The sequence below is a fragment of the Schistocerca piceifrons genome, chromosome 5, assembly GCF_021461385.2.
Source record: "Schistocerca piceifrons isolate TAMUIC-IGC-003096 chromosome 5, iqSchPice1.1, whole genome shotgun sequence".
NCBI classification, from domain to species: domain Eukaryota; kingdom Metazoa; phylum Arthropoda; class Insecta; order Orthoptera; family Acrididae; genus Schistocerca; species Schistocerca piceifrons.
The window spans coordinates 76,406,030-76,431,757 of NC_060142.1; the positions used below are offsets into that span (position 1 = coordinate 76,406,030).

A 25,728-nucleotide genomic window follows, 5' to 3' on the forward strand; every position below is an offset into this window, starting at 1 on the left:
ATTTCAGCCATGCATTCGACTGAGTCGACGACGGATTGCTATGTGCAGTTTTGGAATGCATGGGCCTCTCTCCGCAGTCTTCGGAGGTAGTCACTCGATTGATCCACAGGTCGTGTTCTCACACGATGGTCAACAGTTAGCAGTCTGGTCACATTGTTGTTGGATGGTCAGTGTGAATACGATGCCCCTTGTCGGGCATATTACACTACTGGCCATTAAAATTGCTACACCACTACGTGCTACAGACGCGAAATTTAACCGACAGGAAGAAGATGCTGTGATATGCAAATGATTAGCTTTTCAGAGCATTCACACAAGGTTGGCGCCGGTGGCGACACCTACAACGTGCTGACATGAGAAAAGTTTCCAACCGATTTCTCATACACAAACAGCAGTTGACCGGCGTTGCCTGGTGAAACGTTGTTGTGATGCCTCGTGTTAGGAGGAGAAATGCGTACCATCACGTTTCCGACTTTGATAAAGGTCGGATTGTAGCCTATCGCGATTGCGGTTTACCATATCGCGACATTACTGCTCGCGTTGGTCTAGATCCAATGACTGTTAGCAGAATATGGAATCGGTGGGTTCAGGAGGGTAATACGGAACGCCGTGCTGAATCCCAACGACCTCGTATCACTAGCAGTCGAGATGACAGGCATCTTATCCGCATGGCTGTAACGGATCGTGCAGCCACGTCTCGATCCCTGAGTCAACAGATGGGGACGTTTGCAAGACAACAACCATCTGCACGAACAGTTCGACGACGTATGCAGCAGCATGGACTATCAGCTCGGAGACCATGGCTGCGGTTACCCGTGACGCTGCATCACAGACAGCAGCGCCTGCGATGGAGTACTCAACGACGAACTTGCGTGCACGAATGACAAAACGTCAATTTTTTGGATGAATCCAGGTTCTGTTTACAGCATCATGATGGTCGCATCGGTGTTTGGCGAAATCGCGGTGAACGCACATTGGAAGCGTGTATTCGTCTTCGCCATACTGGCGTATCATCCGGCGTGATGGTATGGGGTGCCATTGGTTACACGTCTCCGTCACCTCTTGTTCGCACTGACGGCACTTTGAACAGTGGACGTTACATTTCAGATGTGTTACGACCCGTGGCTCTGCCCTTCGTTCGATGCCTGCAAAACCCTACATTTCAGCAGGCTAATGCACGACCGCATGTTGCAGGTCCTGTACGGGCCTTTCTGGATACAGAAAATGTTCGACTGCTGTCTTGGCCAGCACATTCTCCAGATCTCTCACCAATTGAAAACGTCTGGTCAATGGCGGCCGAGCAAGTGGCTCGTCACAATACGCCAGTCACTACGCTTGATGAACTGTGGTATCGTGTTGAAGCTGCACGGGCAGCTGTACCTGTACACGCCATCCAAGCTCTGTTTGACTCAATGACCAGGCGTATCAAGGCCGCTATTACGGCCAGATATGATTGTTCTGGGTACTGATTTCTCAGGATCTATGCACCCAAATTACGTAAAAATGTAATCACATGTCAGTTCTGGTATAATATATTTGTCCAATGAATACCCGTTTGTTATCTGCATTTCTTCTTGGTGTAGCAATTTTAATGGCCAGTAGTGTATGCTTTGCATGGTAGGGGGGGGGGGAAGGGTGGGGCGGTTGCTGGGAGCGTCATCAGTCTGCAGAAGAATAAATACATAAATAGCGCAGGAGGGCTTAACGAAACAACAGCGATGCATTTTGACAAGATGCCTGCATTCTGGGGGTGTGGTTTCCTAGCACTGCTACACCAGACATGTGCTCTGATTTTTTTTTTGGTCATCAGTCAACTGACTGGTTTGATGTGGCCCGCCACGAATTCAATTCCATTCCTGTGCTAACCTCTTCATCTCAGAGTAGCACTTGCAACCTACGTCCTCAATTATTTGCTTGACGTATTCCAATCTCTGTCTTCCTCTACAGTTTTTGCCCTCTACAGCTCCCTCTGGTACCATGGAAGTCATTCCCTCATGTCTTAGCAGATGTCCTATCATTCTGTCCCTTCTCCTTATCAGTGTTTTCCACATATTCCTTTCCTCTCCGATTCTGCATAGAACCTCCTCATTCCTTACCTTATCATTCAACATTCGTCTATAGCACCACATCTCAAATGCTTCGATTCTCTTCTGTTTCGGTTTTCCCACAGTCCATGTTTCACTACCATACAATGCTGTACTCCAGACGTACATCCTCAGAAATTTCTTCCTCAAATTAACGCCGGTATTTGATATTAGTAGACTTCTCTTGGCCAGAAATGCCTTTTTTGCCATAGCGAGTCTGCTTTTGATGTCCTCCTTGCTCCGACCGTCATTGGTTATTTTACTGCCTAGGTAGCAGAATTCCTTAACTTCATTGACTTCGTGACCATCAATCCTAATGTTAAGTTTCTCGCTGTTCTCATTTCTACTACTTCTCATTACCTTCGTCTTTCTCCGATTTACTCTCAAACCCTACTGTGTACTCATTACACTGTTCATTCCGTTCAGCAGATCATTTAATTCTTCTTCACTTTCACTCAGGATAGCAATGTCATCAGCGAATCGTATCACTGATATCCTTTCACCTTGTATTTTAATTCCACTCCTGAACCTTTCTTTTATTTCCATCGTTGCTTCCTCGATGTACAGATTGAAGAGTAGGGGCGAAAGGCTACAGCCTTGTCTTACACCCTTCTTAATACGAGCACTTCGTTCTTGATCGTCCACTCTTATTATTCCCTCTTGGTTGTTGTACATATTGTATATTACCCGTCTCTCCCTATAGCTTACCCCTACTTTTTTCAGAATCTCGAACAGCTTGCACCATTTTATATTGTCGAACGCTTTTTCCAGGTCGACAAATCCTATGAAAGTGTCTTGATTTTTCTTTAGCCTTGCTTCCATTATTAGCCGTAACGTCAGAATTGCCTCTCTCGTCCCTTTACTTTTCCTAAAGCCAAACTGATCGTCACCTAGCGCATTCTCAATTTTCTTTTCCATTTTTCTGTATATTATTCTCGTAAGCAGCTTCGATGCATGAGCTGTTAAGCTGATTGTGCGATAATTCTCGCACTTGTCAGCTCTTGCCGTCTTCGGAATTGTGTGGATGATGCTTTTCCGAAAGTCAGATGGTATATCGCCAGACTCATATATTCTACACACCAACGTGAATAGTCGTTTTGTTGCCACTTCCCCCAATGATTTTAGAAATTTGATGGAATGTTGTCTATCCCTTCTGCCTTATTTGACCGTAATTCCTCCAAAGCTCTTTTAAATTACGATTCTAATACTGGATCCCCTATCTCTTCTAAATCGACTCCTGTTTCTTCTTCTGTCACATCAGACAAATCTTTACCCTCATAGAAGCTTTCAATGTATTCTTTCCACCTATCTGCTCTCTCCTCTGCATTTAACAGTGGAATTCCCGTTGCACTCTTAATGTTACCACCGTTGCTTTTAATGTCACCAAAGGTTGTTTTGACTTTCCTGTATGCTGAGTCTGTCCTTCCGACAATCATATCTTTTTCGATGTCTTCACATTTTTCCTGCAGCCATTTCGTCTTAGCTTCCCTGCACTTCCTATTTATTTCATTCCTCAGCGACTTGTATTTCTGTATTCCTGATTTTCCCGGAACATGTTTGTACTTCCTCCTTTCATCAACCAACTGAAGTATTTCTTCTAACACCCATGGTTTCTTCGCAGCTACCTTCTTTGTACCTATGTTTTCCTTCCCAACTTCTGTGATGGCCCTTTTAGAGATGTCCATTCCTCTTCAACTGTACTGCCTACTGCGCTGTTCCTTATTGCTGTATCTATAGCGTTAGAGAACTTCAAACGTATCTCGTCATTCCTTAGTACTTCCGTATCCCACTTCTTTGCGTATTGATTCTTCCTGACTAATGTCTTGAACTTCAGCCAACTTTTCATCAGTACTATATAGTGATCTGAGTCTATATCTGCTCCTGGGTACGCCTTACAATCCAGTATCTGATTTCGGAATCTCTGTCTGACCATGATGTAATCTAATTGAAATCTTCCCGTATCTCCCGGCCTTTTCCAAGTATACCTCCTCCTCTTGTGATTCTTGAGCAGGGTATTCGCTATTACTAGCTGAAATTTGTTACAGAACTCAATTAGTCTTTCTCCTCTTTCATTCCTCGTCCCAAGCCCATATTCTCCTGTAACCTTTTCTTCTACTCCTTCCCCTACAACTGCATTCCAGTCGCCCATGACTATTAGATTTTCGTCCCCCTTTACATACTGCATTACCCTTTCAATATCCTCATACACTTTCTCTATCTGTTCATCTTCAGCTTGTGACGTCGGCTTGTATACCTGAACTATCGTTGTCGGTGTTGGTCTGCTGTCGATTCTGATTAGAACAACCCGGTCACTGAACTGTTCACAGTAACATACCCTCTGCCCTACCTTCCTATTCATAACGAATCCTACACCTGTTATACCATTTTCTGCTGCTGTTAATATTACCCGATACTCATCTGACCAGAAACCCTTGTCTTCCTTCCACTTCACTTCACTGACCCCTACTATATCTAGATTGAGCTTTTGCATTTCCCTTTTCAGATTTTCTAGTTTCCCTACCACGTTCAAACTTATGACATTCCACGCCCCGACTCCTAGAACGTTATCCTTTCGTTGATTATTCAATCTTTTTCTCATGGTAACCTCCCCGTTGGCAGCCCCCTCCCGGAGATCCGAATGGGGGACTATTCCGGAATCTTTTGCCAATGGAGAGACCATCATGACACTTCTTACGGGCCACATGTCCTGTGGATACACGTTACGTGTCTTTAATGCAGTGGTTTCCATTGCCTTCTGCATCCTCATGTCGTTGATCATTGCTGATTCTTCGGCCTTTAGGGGCAATTTCCCACCCCTAGGACAAGAGAGTGCCCTGAACCTCTATCCGCTCCTCCGCCCTCTTTGACAAGGCCGTTGGCAGAATGAGGCTGACTTCTTATGCCGGAAGTCTTCGGCCGCCAGTGCTGATTATTTATCAAAATTTAGGCAGTGGCAGGGATCGAACCCGGGACCGAAGACGTTTTGATTATGAATCAAAGACGCTACCCCTAGACCACGGGTCTGATACAGAGCAACAAATTGCGTCCAATGGACATGGTCCTACGAATGCACTGTGTCAGCACCTATCTCATCTCAAAACTGAACTATTTCGCACACGTCCCTTGATTGTTGCGATGGCCGACAGATTTCAGGCAGAATATGGACATTTCGTGAGCTCTGGTCTCGTTTTTAAGGTTCGGTACGTCATCCCAACACTGCCCCAGCGAGACCGGCCTGTGTGGCCGAGCGGTTGTAGGCGCTTCAGTCCGGAACCGCGCGACCGCTACGGCCGCAGGTTCGAATCCTGCCTCGGGCATGGATGTGTGTGATGTCCTTAGGTTAGTTAGGTTTAAGTAGTTCTAAGTTCCAGGGGACTGATGACGTCAGAAGTTAAGTCCTATAGTGCTCAGAGCCATTTGAACTGCCGCAGCGGGCGGATGGTATCGAATTAATTCATGTCTATAACCGTGTGCAATCGCCCTGTTTCAACACTAAGAGTCGTACGTGGGCCTCTACCCACGCCAATGTGAGGAGAACTTTGACAGATGAAGTGGCACTACGTTCTCTACAACCACTGGTTTCTGTGGGTCACATTTCACCAGCACTCGCCCACATCAGAGAGTTTTTAATTGATCTAAGCGGACTTCCTGTCGGCATGGATGCCCCGTACAAAAGACTATTATCGCCCTCTCCAACAGCAACAACCCATCTATACGGTCGCAGACTGGCACCCAGAAGTTCGCTGGAGCAGTACACGCGCCTTTTCTACCTATGGCGGTGCGTTCGGTTTGGTACATGTCTGTGAAAGGAACGTTCGCTACTCCTCAGCGGCAAAATTCGTCACCTGACAAATGGCCCGTTGTGTCCGAGATATTGAGTCGTTGATTCGGATGCACACCGCTGACTTCAGACGCGACCAGAAACTGCTGGCATTACTTTTGCGGCGATTTCCGTCCTCCGGCGACGACATATTGCGCCTCGACGGAGTGTATTTTCCACTATCCAAGATGAATGCCGTTGATTTGCGTAAAGGTATGGCCCTTTACTTCATATTTCGTCATGCACACGAAGGTATACTCGACTTTTGGTCCCTACTGATGACAACACATGCGGCTTTCAGCCGCCACCCTAGGTACAGGACCCACTTCCCTAATTATTTAGAGATGCGAACCTTCCTGCTCATTAGGGAGTGTGAGACGCTGTTACTGAAGAAGAGTCCTGGAGCATGTTGATCCCCTACGGACGGAATAAGGGGGAACCCCTACAAACAAAGGAGAAGATGACTCGGACGCTCGCTACGGGAGTCGTAAGATCTTTTGTTAATAAAATAAATAAATAAACATGCTTAATCCTCTACTTGATCCTGGAGCACGTTGCGTGGGCGTGGCGACGGGATGGCCGTGCCTCGGGTGTCGACCCCTGCCATACCCGTTGTCCTGTTCGCGGGAGCAGTTTGTTAGAAAAAAAAAAAAAATTAATCGCTCGGCTTCGTAAGATGGAGGACTCTGGATCGACTCTCGCTCATGATACTTTTTTTTCTTGGTTCCCAGGTAATTCTAATAACAGATTCATTACGACTGGGCAAATTATCAGTATCTAAGGAATCATTTATTGCTAAATAATCTTCACCTTGAAAATTTCTGTTTTTCTCTAACATTTTGGAAGTAGTTTACCACTATAACTGTATCCCTGCAGGTACGTTTCAATCCAACATGAGCCTATTTTCCCGGTATAGATACAGATACGGTGCGACTCACCGTATGAACACATTTTCCCCGTAATGTTAGTTTTGACCCACCAGAGACATTTGCATGTGCATCAACAACTTTCGGTTGGTGGAAGGAGAAAGGGAAAATGTTTACGATCACGAAGAATACTTCATTTCTTTCTTAGCCCCGGAGGAAACTACATGTCAACGCTCCAACATGTCTGGTTTTACGAGTAAACGTTTGATGCGCCTGATACTTCAACAGCAAGAGAGCGTGCTCCTGATAGTGAAGCCCTGATGTTTCAAAAGTACGATTAAAAACGGCACTTGTGTAAAATGGACAGCTCCTTCTCCAAAACAATCTGATCGCTTCGGAACCTTCTGCAGCAATAACACAAGAACACATGGAAATTGGAGAGGAAATATTTCGCAGAATTTTCGAAATGCTAGCGCAGAAACAATTCGTCGTACAAGACGACCTAATAGCGCACCAAGACATCGATAAAGAGGGTGTATGTGTTGTGGACTGGCAAGACAGCCAATCCACAGTGACGGGTAACCGAAAGGGACGCGCTTAAACTCACGCAGGCTGGCGTGAGGTCTGAAACAGGATACGTAATGAATGCTATAAAGAAAAGTACGTAGCTGCTGGAATACTTAACTTTAATCCACAATTGGTGAACATTGGTCTTGTTGATACAGTATATGCGTCATTAGATACATAGCAAAGGATAATTGGCGCCTTGCTAGGTCGTAGCAATTGACTTAGCTGGAGGCTATGCTAACTATCTTCTCGGCAATTGAGAGCGTAATTGTCAGTGAACCTTTCCTAGCAAAGTCGGCTGTACAACTGGGGCGAGTGCCAGGACGTCTCTCTAGACTTGCTGTGTGGTGGCGCTCGGTCTGCAATTACTGACAGTGGCGACACGCGGGTCCGAAGTATACTAGCGGACCGCGGCCGATTTAAAAGGCTACCACCTAGCAAGTGTGGTGTCTGGCGGTGACACCACAGTGTGTGCTCAGACGATTACGAGGCCGAAGAGAAGCAGTCGAAAAAGGACAGCGATTACGTTCCGCAATACTACAAGATTAGGGTTGTCAGTCTTGAAGAGAGCGTCCAGGATGGAGTTTGGCCACTCTTCGTAAACTGGGAGCTTCACGTCTCAAAACCATGAAAGGTTTGCAAAGATGGGAAGAACATATAAAACAATGTGGAACAAGGCATGGACAACTTAAAAGCAATTAATTCGTGGGCCTATGATCGTTTCATAGAAGCTCCAGAATGTGATCAGCAGGTGACGACGAGAAGCCTGCAGCAATGGGCTCCTGCTGCGCCTAGACAATTTCCCGATTTAAATTTTCAAGCATCTGACTCGTGGGTCGTGCTCTTCAAACGAAGACATCGGATTCGTTAGACAAAAATTACCAGAGTAGAATCCAAGAGTAAAAGCGCTTCACTACAGCACCTCGTTGATGCAGCAGTAAATTTTCGAATGCAGACTCGAGCCCTCATACGAAACCACGACAAGGATTTTGTTATTAACATTCATCAGACAGGTATTACACACAAAAGTACCTGCTTCATTTACATCAGTTGTACTAGTATTGTTATAAACCATGTCATGCTAATTTATGAATGTTCGTTCTAGGCTTACAATATCAATAAACTTATGAGCGAACTCCTGCCGAATGCGGAACAGAGGTGTTTCTTGTGCAGCGAAAGAACGTGCACAAGGTGACACACTTGTACACTGCACAATAGGCAGGCACCTTATCTGGAAAATTACTACCAACGGTATTCGTTTCCTCGCAGGAGACCAATGGCTCAATGGCGCAAAAAGTAGCTGATGAATGTGGACACCAATAGAAAAACGTTATGATAACATCTTCAAAGTCCGGAAAACTCACGTCGGTTCTATCTATACGGGAAATTTCTAATTGACATCTTGAAGTCGTACGTGAGAGAAGAACAATTTCTTTTGCTGCTCGATTCATGGGGAGAGCAAACGAACCCGGTTTTGTACGACGAAATTTTTCAAGATAGAGAGGGTCTACCAAAGTGCAGTACTGAAGTAATTTCTCCAAAAAGTACTGCGCTGGTGCAGCCCTGGGACGTTTGTTTTTATGGAAAGTTGAAAACTGTGGTATCGATAGCTACGATGCCACTGCTTAGGTTGGCACTACGAGAGACACAGACGACAGCGCCCTCTAGCCGGCGCTGGAGAGCTCTACGAGATCCGCGACTGCTTCTCCCCATTTGATCGCACCTACGTACAAAGTTATGTAATCGTTTATCACCTTGTTTTTGCACCAGTAAACCATTTTCTTGCGGTACCGACTTCTATTACCTTTCCCAGTTCCTACCCACGCGCCGCCTCCCAGGCGGGATACAAAAAAAGCATTATAAAGTGAGTACACGCTTTTAACGTGCCCATGCTTGCCTGTTAGCCAGGCACGTTCTCAGCAGAAGGGGCAGGCTGGTTTACGCACATCCAAGCCAAGGTGTGCCCAACCCAGTTCATCCTAAAATACCCAAATGCATTTTTGCAAATACAAAGTTCATGTTTCAAATTATGTTAATCTAAAAATTACCTGTCTAAAGAAGAAGCTTTTCTTTGACACTAAGCTTTCTTCGCGCTTCGTTGCATACCACCTGAAGATGGTTTTTAATATGCACTGAGCCACATTTTCTTTTCTCTTTCAGTCAATGGTTGCCCTAAATGTACAAAGCCCATGTACTCTTAAATGACCTTAAGTCCTCAGCACATATTTCTACACACTTCACAGCCACTAGATATTTGTCCTCTTTCAAAATATTTATGGAGTGAGGGAACTGCTGGTCAAATTTACAAAGATATCTTAACATACTCGAGGTTCCCGAATCAGTATTTAGTAACTTTTTACAGGATTTTCTTTGCGAGACACCTCCTGATTTGTATGAAGCTGTCTCATAAGCACACTACAACATTTCCACAGCTGGGCTTGGCCCCTTTTTCGTGGCTGGCACATGTTCCACAATTCTTAATTTCTCCTCACTCTCCTTTAAGTTTGGTTTGTTCATTTTGCTGGTTCCACCGTTATGATAAACGAATTGCAGACAAACTCCAGGCGCGATCATACACCTGTCCATTCTGGACTGACATGGATACGTTGGACTGATAGCGCAACCTGTTGGCAGCTGCAGCCGGTTGAACGGGTCCCGTGAAGTGGTTGCGGCAGAGACAGAGGCAAGCAAGCTGGAAGAAAATTTGTGCACCTCTCCCAGAAACTCAGATTTGTATGGCCTAGAGACAGCCGTTAGTCCCTACGAACATGACTCTCAGTAGCTTCGATTCCGGACGATGATTGCTGTCCTGTTTTTTCCACAGCGCACCCTTCACAGTATTTAAAATATTGTCGGTATCGCTTCGTACATCCTATACATCGTAGTGGAACAGAATACATAACTAACGAGACCAGATGTTTTAATACCAGGTGCTGCGGTCGTTCTAAATGGCGTGAACTCCGCTTAAGAAGCTGATAATATCGACCAGCCATGAACAGGCATCAGCCATGCATGGATATGCAGCCTGGAGGCCCAGACTTGTGCTTTGTTAGCGCTGTAGCTGTGTGGTGTGCGCCCCAAGTTGGCGCCAACAAAAACTGTTGCTTCCCGGTGAGAAAGGTCGCGACAGTTGGACAGGCCCTGCGCGCCTAAAAACCACTCGTTTTCACCAAAGCCAAGCGCTCGAATCGTAGCCTTGCTTCTAATTTGTGTACGTGCTCCTTTTTTTTTAAAAAAAAGAAACAAAAAAAGTGCTTCTATAATTCAAGACAAGTGGACAAAGAGTTTCCGTCTCCCTCAAAATGACCTAGCAATATTAATGGTTTTTTTTTTAATCCAAAGCACATTACAAGTTACATTAGGAGAACGCCGGCCGCGGTGGTCTAGCGGTTCTAGGCGCTCAGTCCGGAACCGCGGGACTGCTACGGTCGCAGGTTCGAATCCGGCCTCGGGCATGGGTGTGTGTGATGTCCTTAGGTTCGTTAGGTTTAAGTAGTTCTAAGTTCTAGGGGACTTATGACCTCAGATGTTAAGTCCCATAGTGCTCAGAGCCATTTGAACATTAGGAGAACAATTAATGTGGAGGGAGGTGCTGACCACTGTGTTTCAATGGTGTTGCAGTTCCCTTTATTTGAACAGTCTGATTAAATTTACTTGCTAGTTGACACTCTGCGCGTTGGAGCTGTCTTCCTCAAATCACAGCGCTCAACGTCACCTCCGAACTGTTCGTCGTTGCCAAACGGCCACAACAAACGTTCAGTTCACTTCCAATTCCTTGTCTGGCTTTTGTTGTTGATGTGTTTGGATACCAAGTCCTGGGTTCATCAGTCGTGATAACCACTCCAAAATCAACACACACACACACACACACACACACACACACACACACACACACACATACAAACCAATTGTAACGAAATACGTGCGTTTCATACGCAGCATTAGCCAAACACTACTGGATCTTTTCGCACAAGACGCGATTCATTGTAGCATACTGAATTATTATCATCGCAGAGATTGGCCTACAGCAGATAACCTTCATCAGACATGACATGAGGCCAAACGTTTTGACGGCAGCAAATCATCGATGCAACTGGTTCTGTAGGGCAGTTATTATAAGACTATTACTCTACTTACTGAAGTAGTGCAAAAGCTAAGTAACAAGCCTCCTGTGCGGAAAGTCTTGGGTGCTAATCTCTTCAACTCCTTTAATTTCTTTTTATTTAAGAATCTTTATCAAATCGACTCTGATTATTATTATTTTCAATTCGCTGGTTTAAATTTAATTTTTATTTTTAATCTTCTGTCACACCATTTTCATCATTTTTTTATTTGCTCTTATTTTTTCTTTCTATCATTCTTTTTTCGTTTGGAATGTACCTGTTTCGCCTATAACCTGTAACCGAGTGCTAATCAGGACTCATCGGTTGGTATAGCGTCACCTCGTATAGCCAATATGAGGGTAGTTTCAGATAACTGATGAAAGCGAGAAGAAACAGTTCGCTTTTAGTGCTGAAACTGAAATTTTTCTGTCTTTTGTTTGCTCGTAGAGGTCTGTTTTAAACACTTGCCATCAACAAAGCGAGCGTGATTAATAGTTCTGCCACAAGTTGTTGAATGCTGTTTTCTCAGATACAGTTCACATCACAAGGTTGTAATAAGGTTAGGGCATGTGTCTAAATTCAAGGCTAAGAAACACCTCGTATGCTGCAGTTCAGTGATTGGTCACTGGAAATCAGTTGGCGTTCCCGCCGTATCCGACTGCAGCCGCTTCCAACATAGCTCAGCATTACATGAACGGACCTTCAGCGTTTGTGACGTGACCAACTGTGTTCGCGTGTCACCTTTAACTGAGCGGCAACCGTTTTTGGCAACACTGTAATGGTGACAGACTTCGGCTATCAAGTAATTTTAATCGGCCTATAGCTGTATGTTCTGTACGCATTAGGAGTTCGATTCACAATAGAAGCTTCTGGCTGGCTGTGGCGCAGCTAAGGATGGACACTGTGAAGTACCTGAAAGTCTTGGTGAAGGGTCCAAGTCAGTCTTAACGCTGTGAGAAACCCAACGAAAAACAAACATCGAACTTAGGCCAAGTCCACAGCCTAGGTTGCCAGTATAACGATACTGGGCATGTATCCGCTAATCATGCAGGGATGAATACTACACTGCCTTGTTGTCCCAAAATGAGCATCTTTATTCTTCTGAAGACCATTGGAAGGCGGTAGGGGGGAGTGGCGGGGGAGGGGGGAGGCGTTGCGCCTCAATATAGTTGCTGAGTGCGGGCTGCCTGCTGCAAGTATGCGGCGCCGCCGGTTGTGTCAGAGAGTACATAGTCCCGCTCCCTGAATCGCTGACAATTACACCCGGATTGGGAGACATGTCACTCGTTATGTGAGTGGGTCAGGAGAGGACACTGGTCACACAAAACACTTGTTGTGAAGTCTCGTGGCCTGCAACGCAACCTGGTTTTCACTCCGATAATTCACAACATTGCCACGATGATGTTTCATGTTCTGATCATTTCGTAAACAATTCGTGGCTTATCCGGTTTAGTGCTTACAGTAGCGGACTAGGATAGGTATAGGGCTTACGAGAAGGTAGCAACAGAAATGTATTTTACGTTGCGTGAGATAGAATTAATAGAATGAGATTTCAGTAGACTTAACATTATTTATTCTCGGATGGAAGCCTGGTGGATCTCTTTGTGTTCTTCTAGTACCTGCCGATATTATTTTACATGTTTCATGCAGCGTGGTGGGTGCAACCATAGAGCGACAAGGCAGAGATTTGAAAGTAGAGGTAGATGTTGATCGTGTTTGCACAGTAAAAATCAGATCTTGGTCCGCTGGATTCCACAGTCACGGAATTAACACTCACAATCACAATAAGATTCACCAGAGCCTTACCAGTGCACCATATGCAAATAGGGATTGTGACTTCCAAATCTTTCACTCGTGTGTCCATGCCTCGTGTATAATTCCCACTCAAGAACCGGCATTCGCACCATTTTTGAGAGCAATCGCAGCACCTGCTTTTCACAGCCAAGTCCTCTTCTAATTGAGTTATCCAGTCAAGATTCACGACCTACCCTCAGCTTGACTTTCACTGGCACCTATTTTCCTACCTTTCAATTCACAAAAGTTGGGTTACATACCTTTGAGCGTAATACTCCTGGAAGAAAGGATATTATGAAGAAGGTACAGGGGATAGGCAAAATAATGTGAACACCTGTACTTACTTGGAAATGGTTTATTAGCAAAGAGTTGGACCTTCATTTGCCCATAATACAGCTGCGATTCTTCTTGGAATACTGGCATATAATGGTGGAATGTTATACCACTCTACTATCAGAACCTCTTCTAACTCGTGTAGGTTCGATAATGTTCAACTCCGGGGACTGTGCTGGCCAGGGAAGACGCTGCAGTTCAGTTGCATGCTCCTCATACCACGATTATACTGTTCTGGCTGTGTGAATTGGTGCATTATCGCCTGAAATATGGCACCATTGCTGGGGGGAAGTATTTGAATGATGGGGGTGCACATAATCGTTGAGTGTAACACATCCTTCGAGAGTAATGAATATCATGATATGGCTGCCCACACCATCACACTTCCCCATCCATCCTTAAGCTGTGGACTCAAGCAATCAAGATTGTAGGCTTCTTTTGGCGTTCTCCTAACGCAAACCCGGCCTGGTGTTGGAAATAACGAAAACGGTGACTCCTTGGACTGTATGACGTGTGTCCACTGCTCAGCCGTCCATGATTTATGCCCCTGCCACCATGGTTCAAATGTCTCTGAGCAGTATGGGACTTAACTTCTGAGGTCATCAGTCCCCTAAGAACTAATTAAACCTAACTAACCTAAGGACATCACGCACACCCATGCCCGAGGCAGAACCTGCGACCGTAGCTGTCGCGCGGTTAAAGACTGTAGCGCCTAGAACAGCTCGGCCACCCCGGCCGGCGCTGACACCATGTTTAAGCTTCTTTGGGTTGGTTGTCGTCGCTAATGGTTTCGGTATAGCAGGTCGACCACGAATATTCGCTTTATGGAGTTCTCGGTGGACATTGTCGATAGATACGGGGTCTCGCCGTAGTTTTGTGTTGTTTTGACACAATTCGCGTTATCGTACGACGTTCTCTGTCATTTAGTTCTGATTTGCGCCTACTATTACGTTTAGACGACTCTGTATTTCCATGTTTTGTGTAGGCAGTCATGGCTGGTGAAACAGTTGCTCTTGAAACATTCAATAAGGTGGCTACCTTGATTGCTGATGCTCCAGCTAGCCGGGCCCCACAATCTGCCCTCTTCGCCCTCTGTTAGGCCTTCCGTAGCCCGTCTACCACGGCTTCTGAATGCAAATATGAAGTGTGCGCCGGCCGGGCTGGCCGAGCGGTTCTAGGCGCTACAGTCTGTAACCGCGCGACCCCTACAGTCGCAGGTTCGAATCCTACCTCGGGCATGGTTGTGTGCGATGTCGTTAGGTTTAAGTAGTTCTAAGTTCTAGGGGGCTGATGACCTCAGAAGTTATGTCCCATAGTGCTCAGAGCCATTTGAACCATTTGAACGAAGTGTACACTACTCGTAAACAACCTGCACTGCTGCCTAGTCTGTACTGAACAAGTACAGTCCAGCGAGCATGTGCCTTACCTGCGTTGCTGACCGTCAAACACAAATACCCCATTGCTACCACTTGTTGACATTATTTTGGATATCACTCGTAGGAGGAAAGGTACTGGCTGGAGTGAAGCTGTGCAGGTGGGTGGCGAGCCATGCTCTGATAGTTCAGTCAGTAGAGCACTTACCTGCAAAAGGTAAGGGTCCCAGTCCGCTACACAGTTTCAATCTGCCATAAAGTTTAGTTCAAACATGGTGCCTCTTTGCTTATTATGTAAATTGAAGGTGGAGCTGCATTAGGACTTTGTGCGGAATCGGCGGCGAGGAGAGAAAAAATCTACTGGTCGGGGACTCGAACTCAAGATCTCCTGCTTACTAGCCAGTTGTGTTAACCACTGCGCCTTCCAGACACGGTGTTCATCACAAATGCACCGACTGTCTCGGCACGCTCCCAGGCCGACCCACATTCCCACCTATAGCCACCCAACCACCGTATCCGTCCGTATCCTCTGTGCCCCCTAGGTGGTCGAACGATATTTTGCATCCGCCCTGAATGTTGTGGATTCATTGCCCAGCGAGGTGAATAAATTAGATGAATGCGTGGTGTCTGTTCTTTCGGACATGTACAAAAGAAATGTCACCACGCTTTCATATAACTTACGTATGTGTTTTCCATGACGACACCAGTCGTGCAGATTGGGAAGCTGATCAGACGCGGTGCAGGGACCTGTGCCGGTGTTGTGCAGTAGCCTATCACTAGACGTGCGAGTCTCACCCGAGTGTGGGCTGCCTTGCAGATCTGGTCGTTCATGGGGCAGCGCGGCCGCATGCAGCTGCTGCTCGCCCTCCTGCTGGAGATGCGACGCCGCTACCAGCGAGACTCCAGGGGCGCCCGCCCGCGGGCACAGTCCAACGGCGTCACGCTCTTCTACATTCTCCAGGTGGGGCGCCACAAGCCGCCTCGGCTCGCTAGGCACACACTACTCACTGCTCTTTCCAGGCTATGCAGTAGTATTTAATTTGATGACAACGTTAGATCCAGTGGTATTACCTGTTGTTGATGTTCGTCTGATGTAAGACTGCATTTTATTGATTAGAAGTATTAATGTTATAGGACGTATGAAGATATATTCCCTACAAGCTACGACACTATCTATCGCTTGAGCCTTGTCCCGCAGTTACGCAGGGTCAGCCATCATTAATCGGATTTGGCAGGTTAATGTTTAAGGAGTGGCCGGATGTCCTTCCTGCCGCCACCCCGTACCCCCCGGACGGAATTAGTCTACCCCAACTGTCTGCGTCGAGTGTAATCCGTGGAATTGTGCGAAAGTGTTCAGATGTAACTGAGGCTGAACATGGGGACCAGCCCGGTATTCACCTAGCGGGATGTGGAAAACCGCCTAAAAACCACATCCAAGCTGGCCGGCACATCGGCCCTCGTCGTTAATCCGCCGGGCGGATTCGATCCGGGGCCGGCGCGTCTACCTGAGTCCAGGAAGTAGCACGTTAGCACTCTCAGCTACCCTGGCAAGTTCTACAAGCTACGACACTGTTGCGAATGAAACAATGACCCCGAATATACAATAAATTTCTTTTACATCACGTCTATAGTCACAAATGTTTTTGCCAACAGACTACCGGTTTCAATTTACAATGGCCATCTTCAGATCTGCAGCAAAATATGGGAAAAAACACAAATACGCTAGTAGATTGTCTACAGCTTAAAACAATAAAATAGGCACAATGACAAGTACTAATGACATACATAAGCATTTGTGTGCTTTGAATATGAAGAGGCATACCTGTTTTATAAAAATATGTCCTAATATAGTGCCATAGAGGCATCGTCAAATAATAAACACGAAATCAGCACCAGCATCGTCAAATACATGTAAATAACAGCATATGCAAGAGTCATCTTGTCAGCAGTACTACTGTTTCAAACAAACTGCCGTACAGTAGCCACAAAATTTTTGTGCTGCAAATTCATCAGATGTCGCTACTGTAGGTATACACATATTCTTCAATGTAATCGGCTTACACATTCCATCTTACACCTTATAAGCCGATTACAGACTTTACCGGTTGCATCTCCCTTTATTTTAGGTGATACAATTAATCACTGAAGAATATGCGTGTGCCTAAAACATCTACATCCGGTGAACTTGCAACGCAAACATTTTTGGCTACTGTACTGCAGTTTGTTTTGAACAGTAGTACTGCTGTCAAGATGATTCTTGCATATGCTATTGTTTATATATATTTGACGATGATAGTGCTGATTTTATGTTTAGCATTTGACAATCCCACTATGGCACTATACTGGAACATGTTTTTATAAAACAGGTATGCCTCTTCATATTTAAAGCGCACAAATGCACATGTATGCAGCAAAAAAAAAAAAAAAAAAAAAAAAAAAAAAAAAAAAAAAAAAAATGGTTCAAATTGCTCTGAGCACTATGGGACTTAACTTCTGGGGTCATCAGTCCCCTAGAACTTAGAACTACTTGAACCTAACTAACCTAAGGACATCACACACATCCATGCACGAGGCAGGATTCGAACCTGCGACCGTAACGGTCTCGCGGTGCCAGACTGTAGTACCTAGAACCGCTCGTCCACTCCGCCCGGCATGTATGTAGTACTTTTCATTATGGTCTATTTTATTGTTTTAAACTGTAGACAATCTGTTACTGTATTTGTGTTTCTTTCCATATTTTTCTGCAGATCTGAAGATGGTCATTGTGAACCGAAACCGGCAGTCTCATGAAAAACAAAAATAAATAAATAAAAATGGTGACCATAGACGCGAAGTAAAGGAAATTTGTAATATTCTCTGTCGACTTCACAGACATTCCCATCAGCAGACGTCTCACACAAAGCGACTGCAAAAAGACAGTTTTTACGTTTAAACTTTTACAAAAACAAAGAGAAGAAACCATTTTTGGTTACCAACTGTTTCATTCGTTCTCAAAAATATTAGCTTTTAATATTTATGCACATACACTTTCATTCAAACCGGTTCTAGAAACTTTTTTTTCGCTCTGTTCTCTGTAATTCAAAAATGTAGCTTTGAAAGCATTTGACAACTATTTAAGATGAGGAAAATCGCTGTACATGCATTCTTTGGTCAGCTTAAGGGAATAAAATAAAATGTTACGCAATAAATAACGTGAATATGCGCATCAACACATTAATTTCTTGCTTTTTTCCATTAAATATTCAATTTTTTCACGTGCTGAGTGACAGCAAGCTTTGGAACGCGATCGATGGAGGAGTGCTGTGGAGTGCAATCTAAAAGGCTCTCACTAGAACCAGGTTTAGGACGATGAGGATTACAGAAAACTATTGTGGTTGATCTTGGATCCATGTTGTTGTTGTGGTCTTCAGTTCAGAGACTGGTTTGATGCAGATCTCCAAGCCACTCTATCCTGTGCCAGCCTCTTCATCTCTGAGTAACTACTGCAGCCTACATCTTTCTGGTCTCTTGGTCTCCCTCCCTCCCTCACTAAATTGGTGATCCCTTGATGCCTCACAACGTGTCCTACGAACCGATTCATTCTTAGAGCCAAGTTGTGAAACAAATTCCTCTTCTCCCCAATTCTATACACTACCTCCTCATTAGTTACGTGATCTACCCATCTAATCGCCAACATTCTTCTGTAGCACCACATTTAGAAAGCTTCTATTCTCTTCTTGTCTAAACTATTTATCGTCCATGTTTCACTTCCATACATAGTTACAATCCATACAAATACTTTCAGAAAGGACTTCGCGACACTTATATCTGTATTCAATGTTAACAAATTTCTCTTCTTCAAAACCGCTTTCCTTGCCATATCCAGTCTACATTTTGTATCCTTTCTACCATCATCAGTTATTTTGCTTCCCAGATAACAAAACTCATCTAAGTGTCTCATTTCCTAATCTAATTCCCTCAGTGTCACCTGATTTAATTCAACTACATTCCGTTATCCTTGTTTTGCATTTGTTGATGTTCATCTTAATCCTCCTTTCAAGCCACTGTCCGTTCCTTTCAACTGCTCTTCCAGGTCCTTTACAGTTTCTGACAGAATTATAATGTCGTTGGCAAACCTCGAAGCTTTTATTTCTTGCCGGCCGGAGTGGCCGTGCGGCTCTAGGCGCTACAGTCTGGAACCGCGGGACCGCTACGGTCGCAGGTTCGAATCCTGCCTCGGGCATGGATGTGTGTGATGTCCTTAGGTTAGTTAGGTTTAAGTAGTTCTAAGTTCTAGGGGATTGATGACCTCAGAAGTTGAGTCCCATAGTGCTCAGAGCCATTTTATTTCTTCTCCATGGATTTTAATACCCACTCCGAACTTTTCTTTTGTTTCCTTTACTGCTTGCTCCATATACAGATTGAATAGCATCAGGGAAAGGCTACAACCCTCTCTCACTCCCTTCCCAACCACTGCTTCCCTTTCATGTCCCTCGACTCTTATAACTGCCATTTGGTTTCTGTACAAATTGTAGATAGCCTTTCGCTCCCTGTATTTTATCCCCGCCATCTTTAGAATTTGAAAGAGGGTATTCCAGTCTATACTGTCAAAAACTTCCTCTAAGTCTACAAATGCTAGAAACGTAGGTTTGCCTTTTCTTAACATATCTTCTTTGGGAAGTCATAAGGTCAGTATTGCTCCCCGTGTTCCATCATTTCTATAGAACCTAACACATCTTCCCCGAGGCCGGCTTCTACGTTTTTCCATTCGTTTGTAAAGAATTTGTGTTAGTATTTTGCAACCGTGGCATATTAAATTGATAGTTCGGTAATTTTCACACCTGTCAACACGTGCTTTCTTTGGGATTCGCATTATTATATTCTTATCAAAGTCGGAGGTATTTCACCTGTCTCATACATCTTGCTCACCATGGCTGGCTCGCCCAAGGCTATAAGTAGTTCTAATGAAATGCTGTCTACGCCCTGGGCCTTATTTCGACTCAGGTCTTTCAGTGCTCTGTCAATTTTTTCACGCGGTGTCATATCTCCCATTTCATCCTCATCTACGTCCTATTCCATTTCCATAATATTCCTCTCAAGTACATCGCCCTTGTATACACCCTCTATATACTCCTTCCATCTTTCTGCTTTCCCCTCTTTACTTGGCACTGGTTTTCCATCTGAGCTCTTGATATTCATACAGGTGGTTCTCTTTTCTCCAAAAGTCTCTTTAATTTTCCTGTAGGCAGTATCTACCTTACACCGAGTGATATATGCCCCTACATCCTTACATTTTTTCTCTAGCCTTCCCTGCTTAGCCATTTTTCACTTCCTGTCGATCTCATTTATGAGACGTTTGTATTCCTTTTTGCCTGCATCATTTACTCCATTTCTATATTTTCTACTTTCATCAATCAAATTCAATATCGCTTCTGTTACCCAAACATTTTTACTAGCCCTCGTTTTTTTACCTACTTGATCCTCTGCTGCCTTCACTATTTCATCTCTCAAAACTACCCATTCTTCTTCTTTGTATTTCTTTCCCCTGTTCTTGTCAATTGTTCCCTAATGATCTCTCTGAAACTCTCTACAACCTCTAGTTCTTTCAATTTATCCAGCTCCCATCTTCTTAAATTTCTACCTTTTTGCGGTTTCTTCGGTTTTAATGTACAGTTCATAACCAGTAAATTAGGATTAGAGTCTACATTTGCCCCTGGAAATGTCTTAAAATTTAAAACCTGGTCCCTAAATCTCTGTCTTACCATTATACAATCTATCTGAAACCTCCCAGTGTCTCCAGGCCTCTTCCACGTATACAATCTTCTTTCAGGATTCTTAAACCAAGTGTTAGCTATGATTAAATTGTGCTCTGTGCAAATTTCTACCAGGTGGCTTCCTCTTTCATTCCTTACACCCAGTCCATATTCACCTATTACTTTTCTTTCTCTTCCTTTTCCTACTATCGAATTCCAGTCCCCCATGACTATTAATTTTTCGTCCCCCTTAACTATCAGAATAATTCCTTTTATCGCATCATACATTTCTTCAGGCTCTTCATCAGCTGCGAAACTAATTTCGATATAAACGTGTACTAGTGTGGTAGGCGTGAGCTTCGTGTCTATCTTGGCTATAATAATGCGTTTACTATTCTCTGCATAGTAGCTTATCCACGTTCCTATTTTTTATTCATTATTAAACCTACTTGCGTATTACCCTTATATTTTGTATTTATAACCCTATATTCACCTGGCTAGAAGTTTTGTTCCTCCTGTTACCGAACTTCACTAATTCCCATTATATCTAACTTTAACCTATCCATTTTTCTTTTTAAATTTTCTATCTACCTACCCGATTAAGGAAGCTGACATTCCATGCTCTGATCCCTAGGACGCCATTTTTGTTTCTCCCTTGGATCTATAAACACTTAGAATTAGGCAGGTACAGAGGAACAAACATAGGAACATGATTCCATGGTTGTGCCTTGTCAAAGCTTTTATGTGGAGGCTTTGTTTGCTGCCTTGTTAAAAGGAGCCTGCCCCCGGTCTACCATATATCCACCCTGCCTCCGACCCCCCACACCTTGTTACACACACACACACACACACACACACACACACCTCACAATTTCATGTAAAATCTTCTACACTCCCACATACAGGTCCAAATACTTTATCACCATCACAACATGACAGACAATAATTGAAACATCAGTGTCGCATTGTTCACCTTGCTATCGTTTCTTAGCTCTGTCAATTTTTTTCCTTCATCTGCTTTGTGGCAGCTTGATATTTCTCATCTGTGCTAATCTCTTCGTCTCAGAGTGGTACTTGCACCGAACATCCTTAAACATTTGTAGTGTATGTTCCAAACTCTGTGTTCACCTACAATGTTTGCACTCCATGGCTCCCTCTTTATGACGAAGACTTGTCCTCCTTTAGGTAATATTATCCAGATGTTTTGTCCTCCCATGCAATATGAGAAGAACTTGGGGATTTCTTATTTTTAAATGTTAATATTTTAGGTGAGCTTTACTATCACTATTACGAATAGCAATTTAAAATACAAATTTCTGTAACCTTTTACATTTGTTAAATTATACTTTCTACTATGCAGTTCAGGAGATTACATCAGCTGGTAGATTTATGTCAGTTGGTAAGGCATGGACGTATTGTACGTACGACTTTTGGGTAAAGGTTTGGCAGTACACGACCAAAAAAATAAGCTCAAAATCATGAACGTTTGAGCTACGTAGGTGAGGAGTAATATAAATGCAAATCCCTTTCAGTGGTCAAAGGCTCCTTTTTCAGTCCTGTTTAGATCAAACACTATATCCGGAACTAAGCAAAGATGTGGTATTAGGAGCTAATAAATTCAAAGAACATGTAAGAATAATGATGCTGCCAACAGTAGCAAATTTTATATTTTATTAAATGTTAATATTTTAGGCGAGTTTTTCCACCGCTATTACGAATATCAATTGAAAATACCAATTTCTGTAACCTGCCGCATTTATAAATTATGCTTTCTGCTATGCACGTCAGGAGATCACATCACCTGGTAGATTTATGTCAGTTGATAAGGCATGGATGTATTATATGTACAACTTTTGGGTAAAAGTCTGGCAGAAGACGACAAAAAAGCTCAAAATTATGAACGTTTTAAGTGCATAGGAGAGGAATTATATAAACGCAAATCCATTTCAGTGGTCAGGGGCTCCTTCTCCAGTCCTGTTTACATCACACACTATATCCTGAACTAAGCAAAGATGTGGTATTAGGAGTTAACAGATGCAAAGAACATGTAAGAATAATGAAGTTGATAACAGTAGCAAATTTTACATGGAAGTTGTAGTTATTGTTAACACTAGAACGCTAAATAGGAGAAGATGTACATTGCTACTAAACCATTGTACACTACTGGCCATTAAAATTGCTACACCACGACGATGACGTGCTACAGATGCGAAATTTAACCGACAGGAAGAAGATGCTGTGACATGCAAACGATCAGCTTTTCAGAGCATTCACACAAGGATGGCGCCGGTGGCGACACCTACAACGTGCTGACATGAGGAAAGTTTCCAACCGATTTCTCATACACAAACAGCAGTTGACCGGCGTCGCCTGGTGAAACGTTGTTGTGATGCCTAGTGTAAGGAGGAGAAATGCGTACCATGTTTCCGACTTTGGTAAAGGTCGGATTGTAGCCTATCGCGATTGCGGTTTATCGTATTGCGACAGTGCTGCTCGCGTTGGTCGTGATCCAATGACTGTTAGCAGAATATGGAATCGGTGGGTTCAGGCGGGTAATACGGAACGCCGTGCTGGATCCCAACGGCCTCGTATCACTAGCAGTCGAGATGACAGGCATCTTATCCGCATGGCTGTAACGGATCGTGCTGCCACGTCTTGATCCCTGAGTCAACAGATGGGGACGTTTGCTAGACAATAACCATCTGCACGAACAGTTCGACGACGTTTGCAGCAGCATGGACTATCAGCTCGGAGATCATGGTTGCGGTTACCCTTGACGCTGCATCACAGACAGGAGCACCTGCGACGGTGTACTTAACGACGAACCTGGGTGCACGAATGACAAAACGTCATTGTTTCGGATGAATCCAGGTTCTGTTTACAGCATCATGATGGTCGCATCCGTGTTTGGCGACATCGCGGTGAACGCACATTGGAAGCGTATATTCTTCATCGCCATACTGGCGTATCACCCGCCGTTATGGTATGGGGTGCCATTGGTTACACGTCTCGGTCACCTCTTGTATGCATTGACGGCACTTTGAACAGTTGTGTTACGACCTGTGGCTCTACCCTTCATTCGATCCCAGTGAAACCCTACATTCCAGCAGGCTAATGTACGACCGCATGTCGCAGGTCCTGTACAGGCCTTTCTGGATACAGAAAATGTTCAGCTGCTGCCCTGTCAGCACATTCTCCAGATCTTTCACCAATTGAAAACGTCTGGTCAATGGTGGCCGAGCAAGTGGCTCGTCAGAATAGGCCAGTCACTACTCTTGACGAACTGTGGTATCGTGTTGAAGCTGCATGGGCAGCTGTACCTGTACACGCCATCCAAGATCAGTTTGACTCAATGCCCATGCGTATCAAGACCGTTATTACGGCCAGAAGCGGTTGTTCTGGGTACTGAATTCTCAGAATCTATGCACCCAAATTGCGTGAAAACGTAATCACATGTCAGCTCTAGTATAATATATTTGTCCAATGAATGCCTGTTTATCATTTACATTTCTTATTGGTGTAGCAATTTGAATGGCCAGTAGCCGGGCGCGATTAGCCGAGCGGTCTAGGGCGCTGCAGTCATGGACTGTGCGGCTGGTCCCGGAGGAGGTTCGAGTCCTCCCTCGGGCATGGGTGTGTGTGTTTGTCCGTAAGATAATTTAGGTTAAGTAGTGTGTAAGCCAGGATTGGAAATCGAACAGAAGGGTATGAAAAGGTTATGGGTAAATTTGGAGAGGATATGGAGGCCAACAGGAACGGGAAACAACTCCTGGATTTCTGTGCCAGTATGGGCTTAGTAATCACAAACTCCTTTTTTAACATAAGAACACCCACCGGTGTACTTGGGAAGGCAGGGTAACCAGATCTCTCATTGACTATATAATAACAGATCAGGAATTCAGGAAGGCTGTGAGGGACACACGTGTATTCAGGGGATTCTTTGATGACACTGATCACTACTTAATCTGCAGTGAAATTGGTATTGTGAGGCCGAAAGTGCAGGAGGTCAGGTCCATATGTAGGAGGATAAGAGTGGAGAAACTTCAGGATAAGGAAATCAGACACAAGTACATAACAGTGATCTCAGAAAGGTACCAGTTAGTTGAATGTAGTCAATTGCAGTCATTGGAAAAGGAATGGACAAGGTACAGGGACACAGTACTAGAAGTGGCTAAAGAATGTCTTGGAACAGTAGTGTGTAAAAGTTGGATGAAGTAAACAGCTTGGTGGAATGACACAGTCAAGAAAGCCTGTAAAAGGACAAAGAAGGCGTATCAAAAATGGCTACATACTAGAACTCAGGTAGACAGAGAAAGTTATGTTGAAGAAAGAAACAAAGCCAAACAGATAATTGCAGCATCCAAGAAGAAATCTTGGGAAGACTTTGGAAACAGGTTGGAGACTATGGGTCAAGCTGCTGGAAAACCATTCTGGAGTGTAATTAGCAGTCTTCCAAAGGGAGGTAAGAAGGAAATGACAAGTATTTTGGACAGGTCAGGAAAACTGCTGGTGAATCCTGTGGATGCCTTGGGCAGATGGAGGGAATATTTTGAAGAGTTGCTCAATGTAGGTGAAAATACGATCAGTAATGTTTCAGATTTAGAGGTAGAATGGGATAGGAATGATGATGGAAATAGGATCACACTTGAGGAAGTGGAGAAAATGGTCAATAGACTGCAGTGCAATAAAGCAGCTGGGGTGGATGAAATTAAGTCGGAACTCATCAAATACAGTGGAATGTCAGGTCTTAAATGGCTACACAGGATAACTGAAATGGCCTGGGAGTCGGGACAGGTTCCATCAGACTGGACAAAAGCAGTAATCACACCAATCTTTAAACATGGAAACAGAAAAGATTGTAACAACTACAGAGGTATCTCTTTAATCAGCGTTGTGGGTAAAATCTTCTCAGGTATTGTTGAAAGGAAAGTGCGAGTATTAGTTGAGGACCAATTGGGTGAAAATCAGTGTGGGTTTAGGCCTCTTAGAGGTTGTCAGGACCAGATCTTTAGCTTGCGGCAAATAATGGAGAAGTATTATGAGTGGAACAGGGAAT

General features: G+C 44.2%; 1 protein-coding gene across 1 annotated transcript in view; it reads left to right on the forward strand.

Moving 5' to 3' along the window:
• The first annotated feature begins 15,769 nt into the window (after window positions 1–15,769).
• LOC124798745 (putative odorant receptor 71a) overlaps window positions 15,770–25,728 on the forward strand; it is a 91,447-nt gene continuing 81,488 nt past the window's right edge. Inside the window, exon 1 of the mRNA XM_047262273.1 lies at window positions 15,770–15,901. Coding sequence (XP_047118229.1) covers window positions 15,770–15,901 — 132 coding nt within the window. The remainder of the gene's footprint in view (window positions 15,902–25,728) is intronic.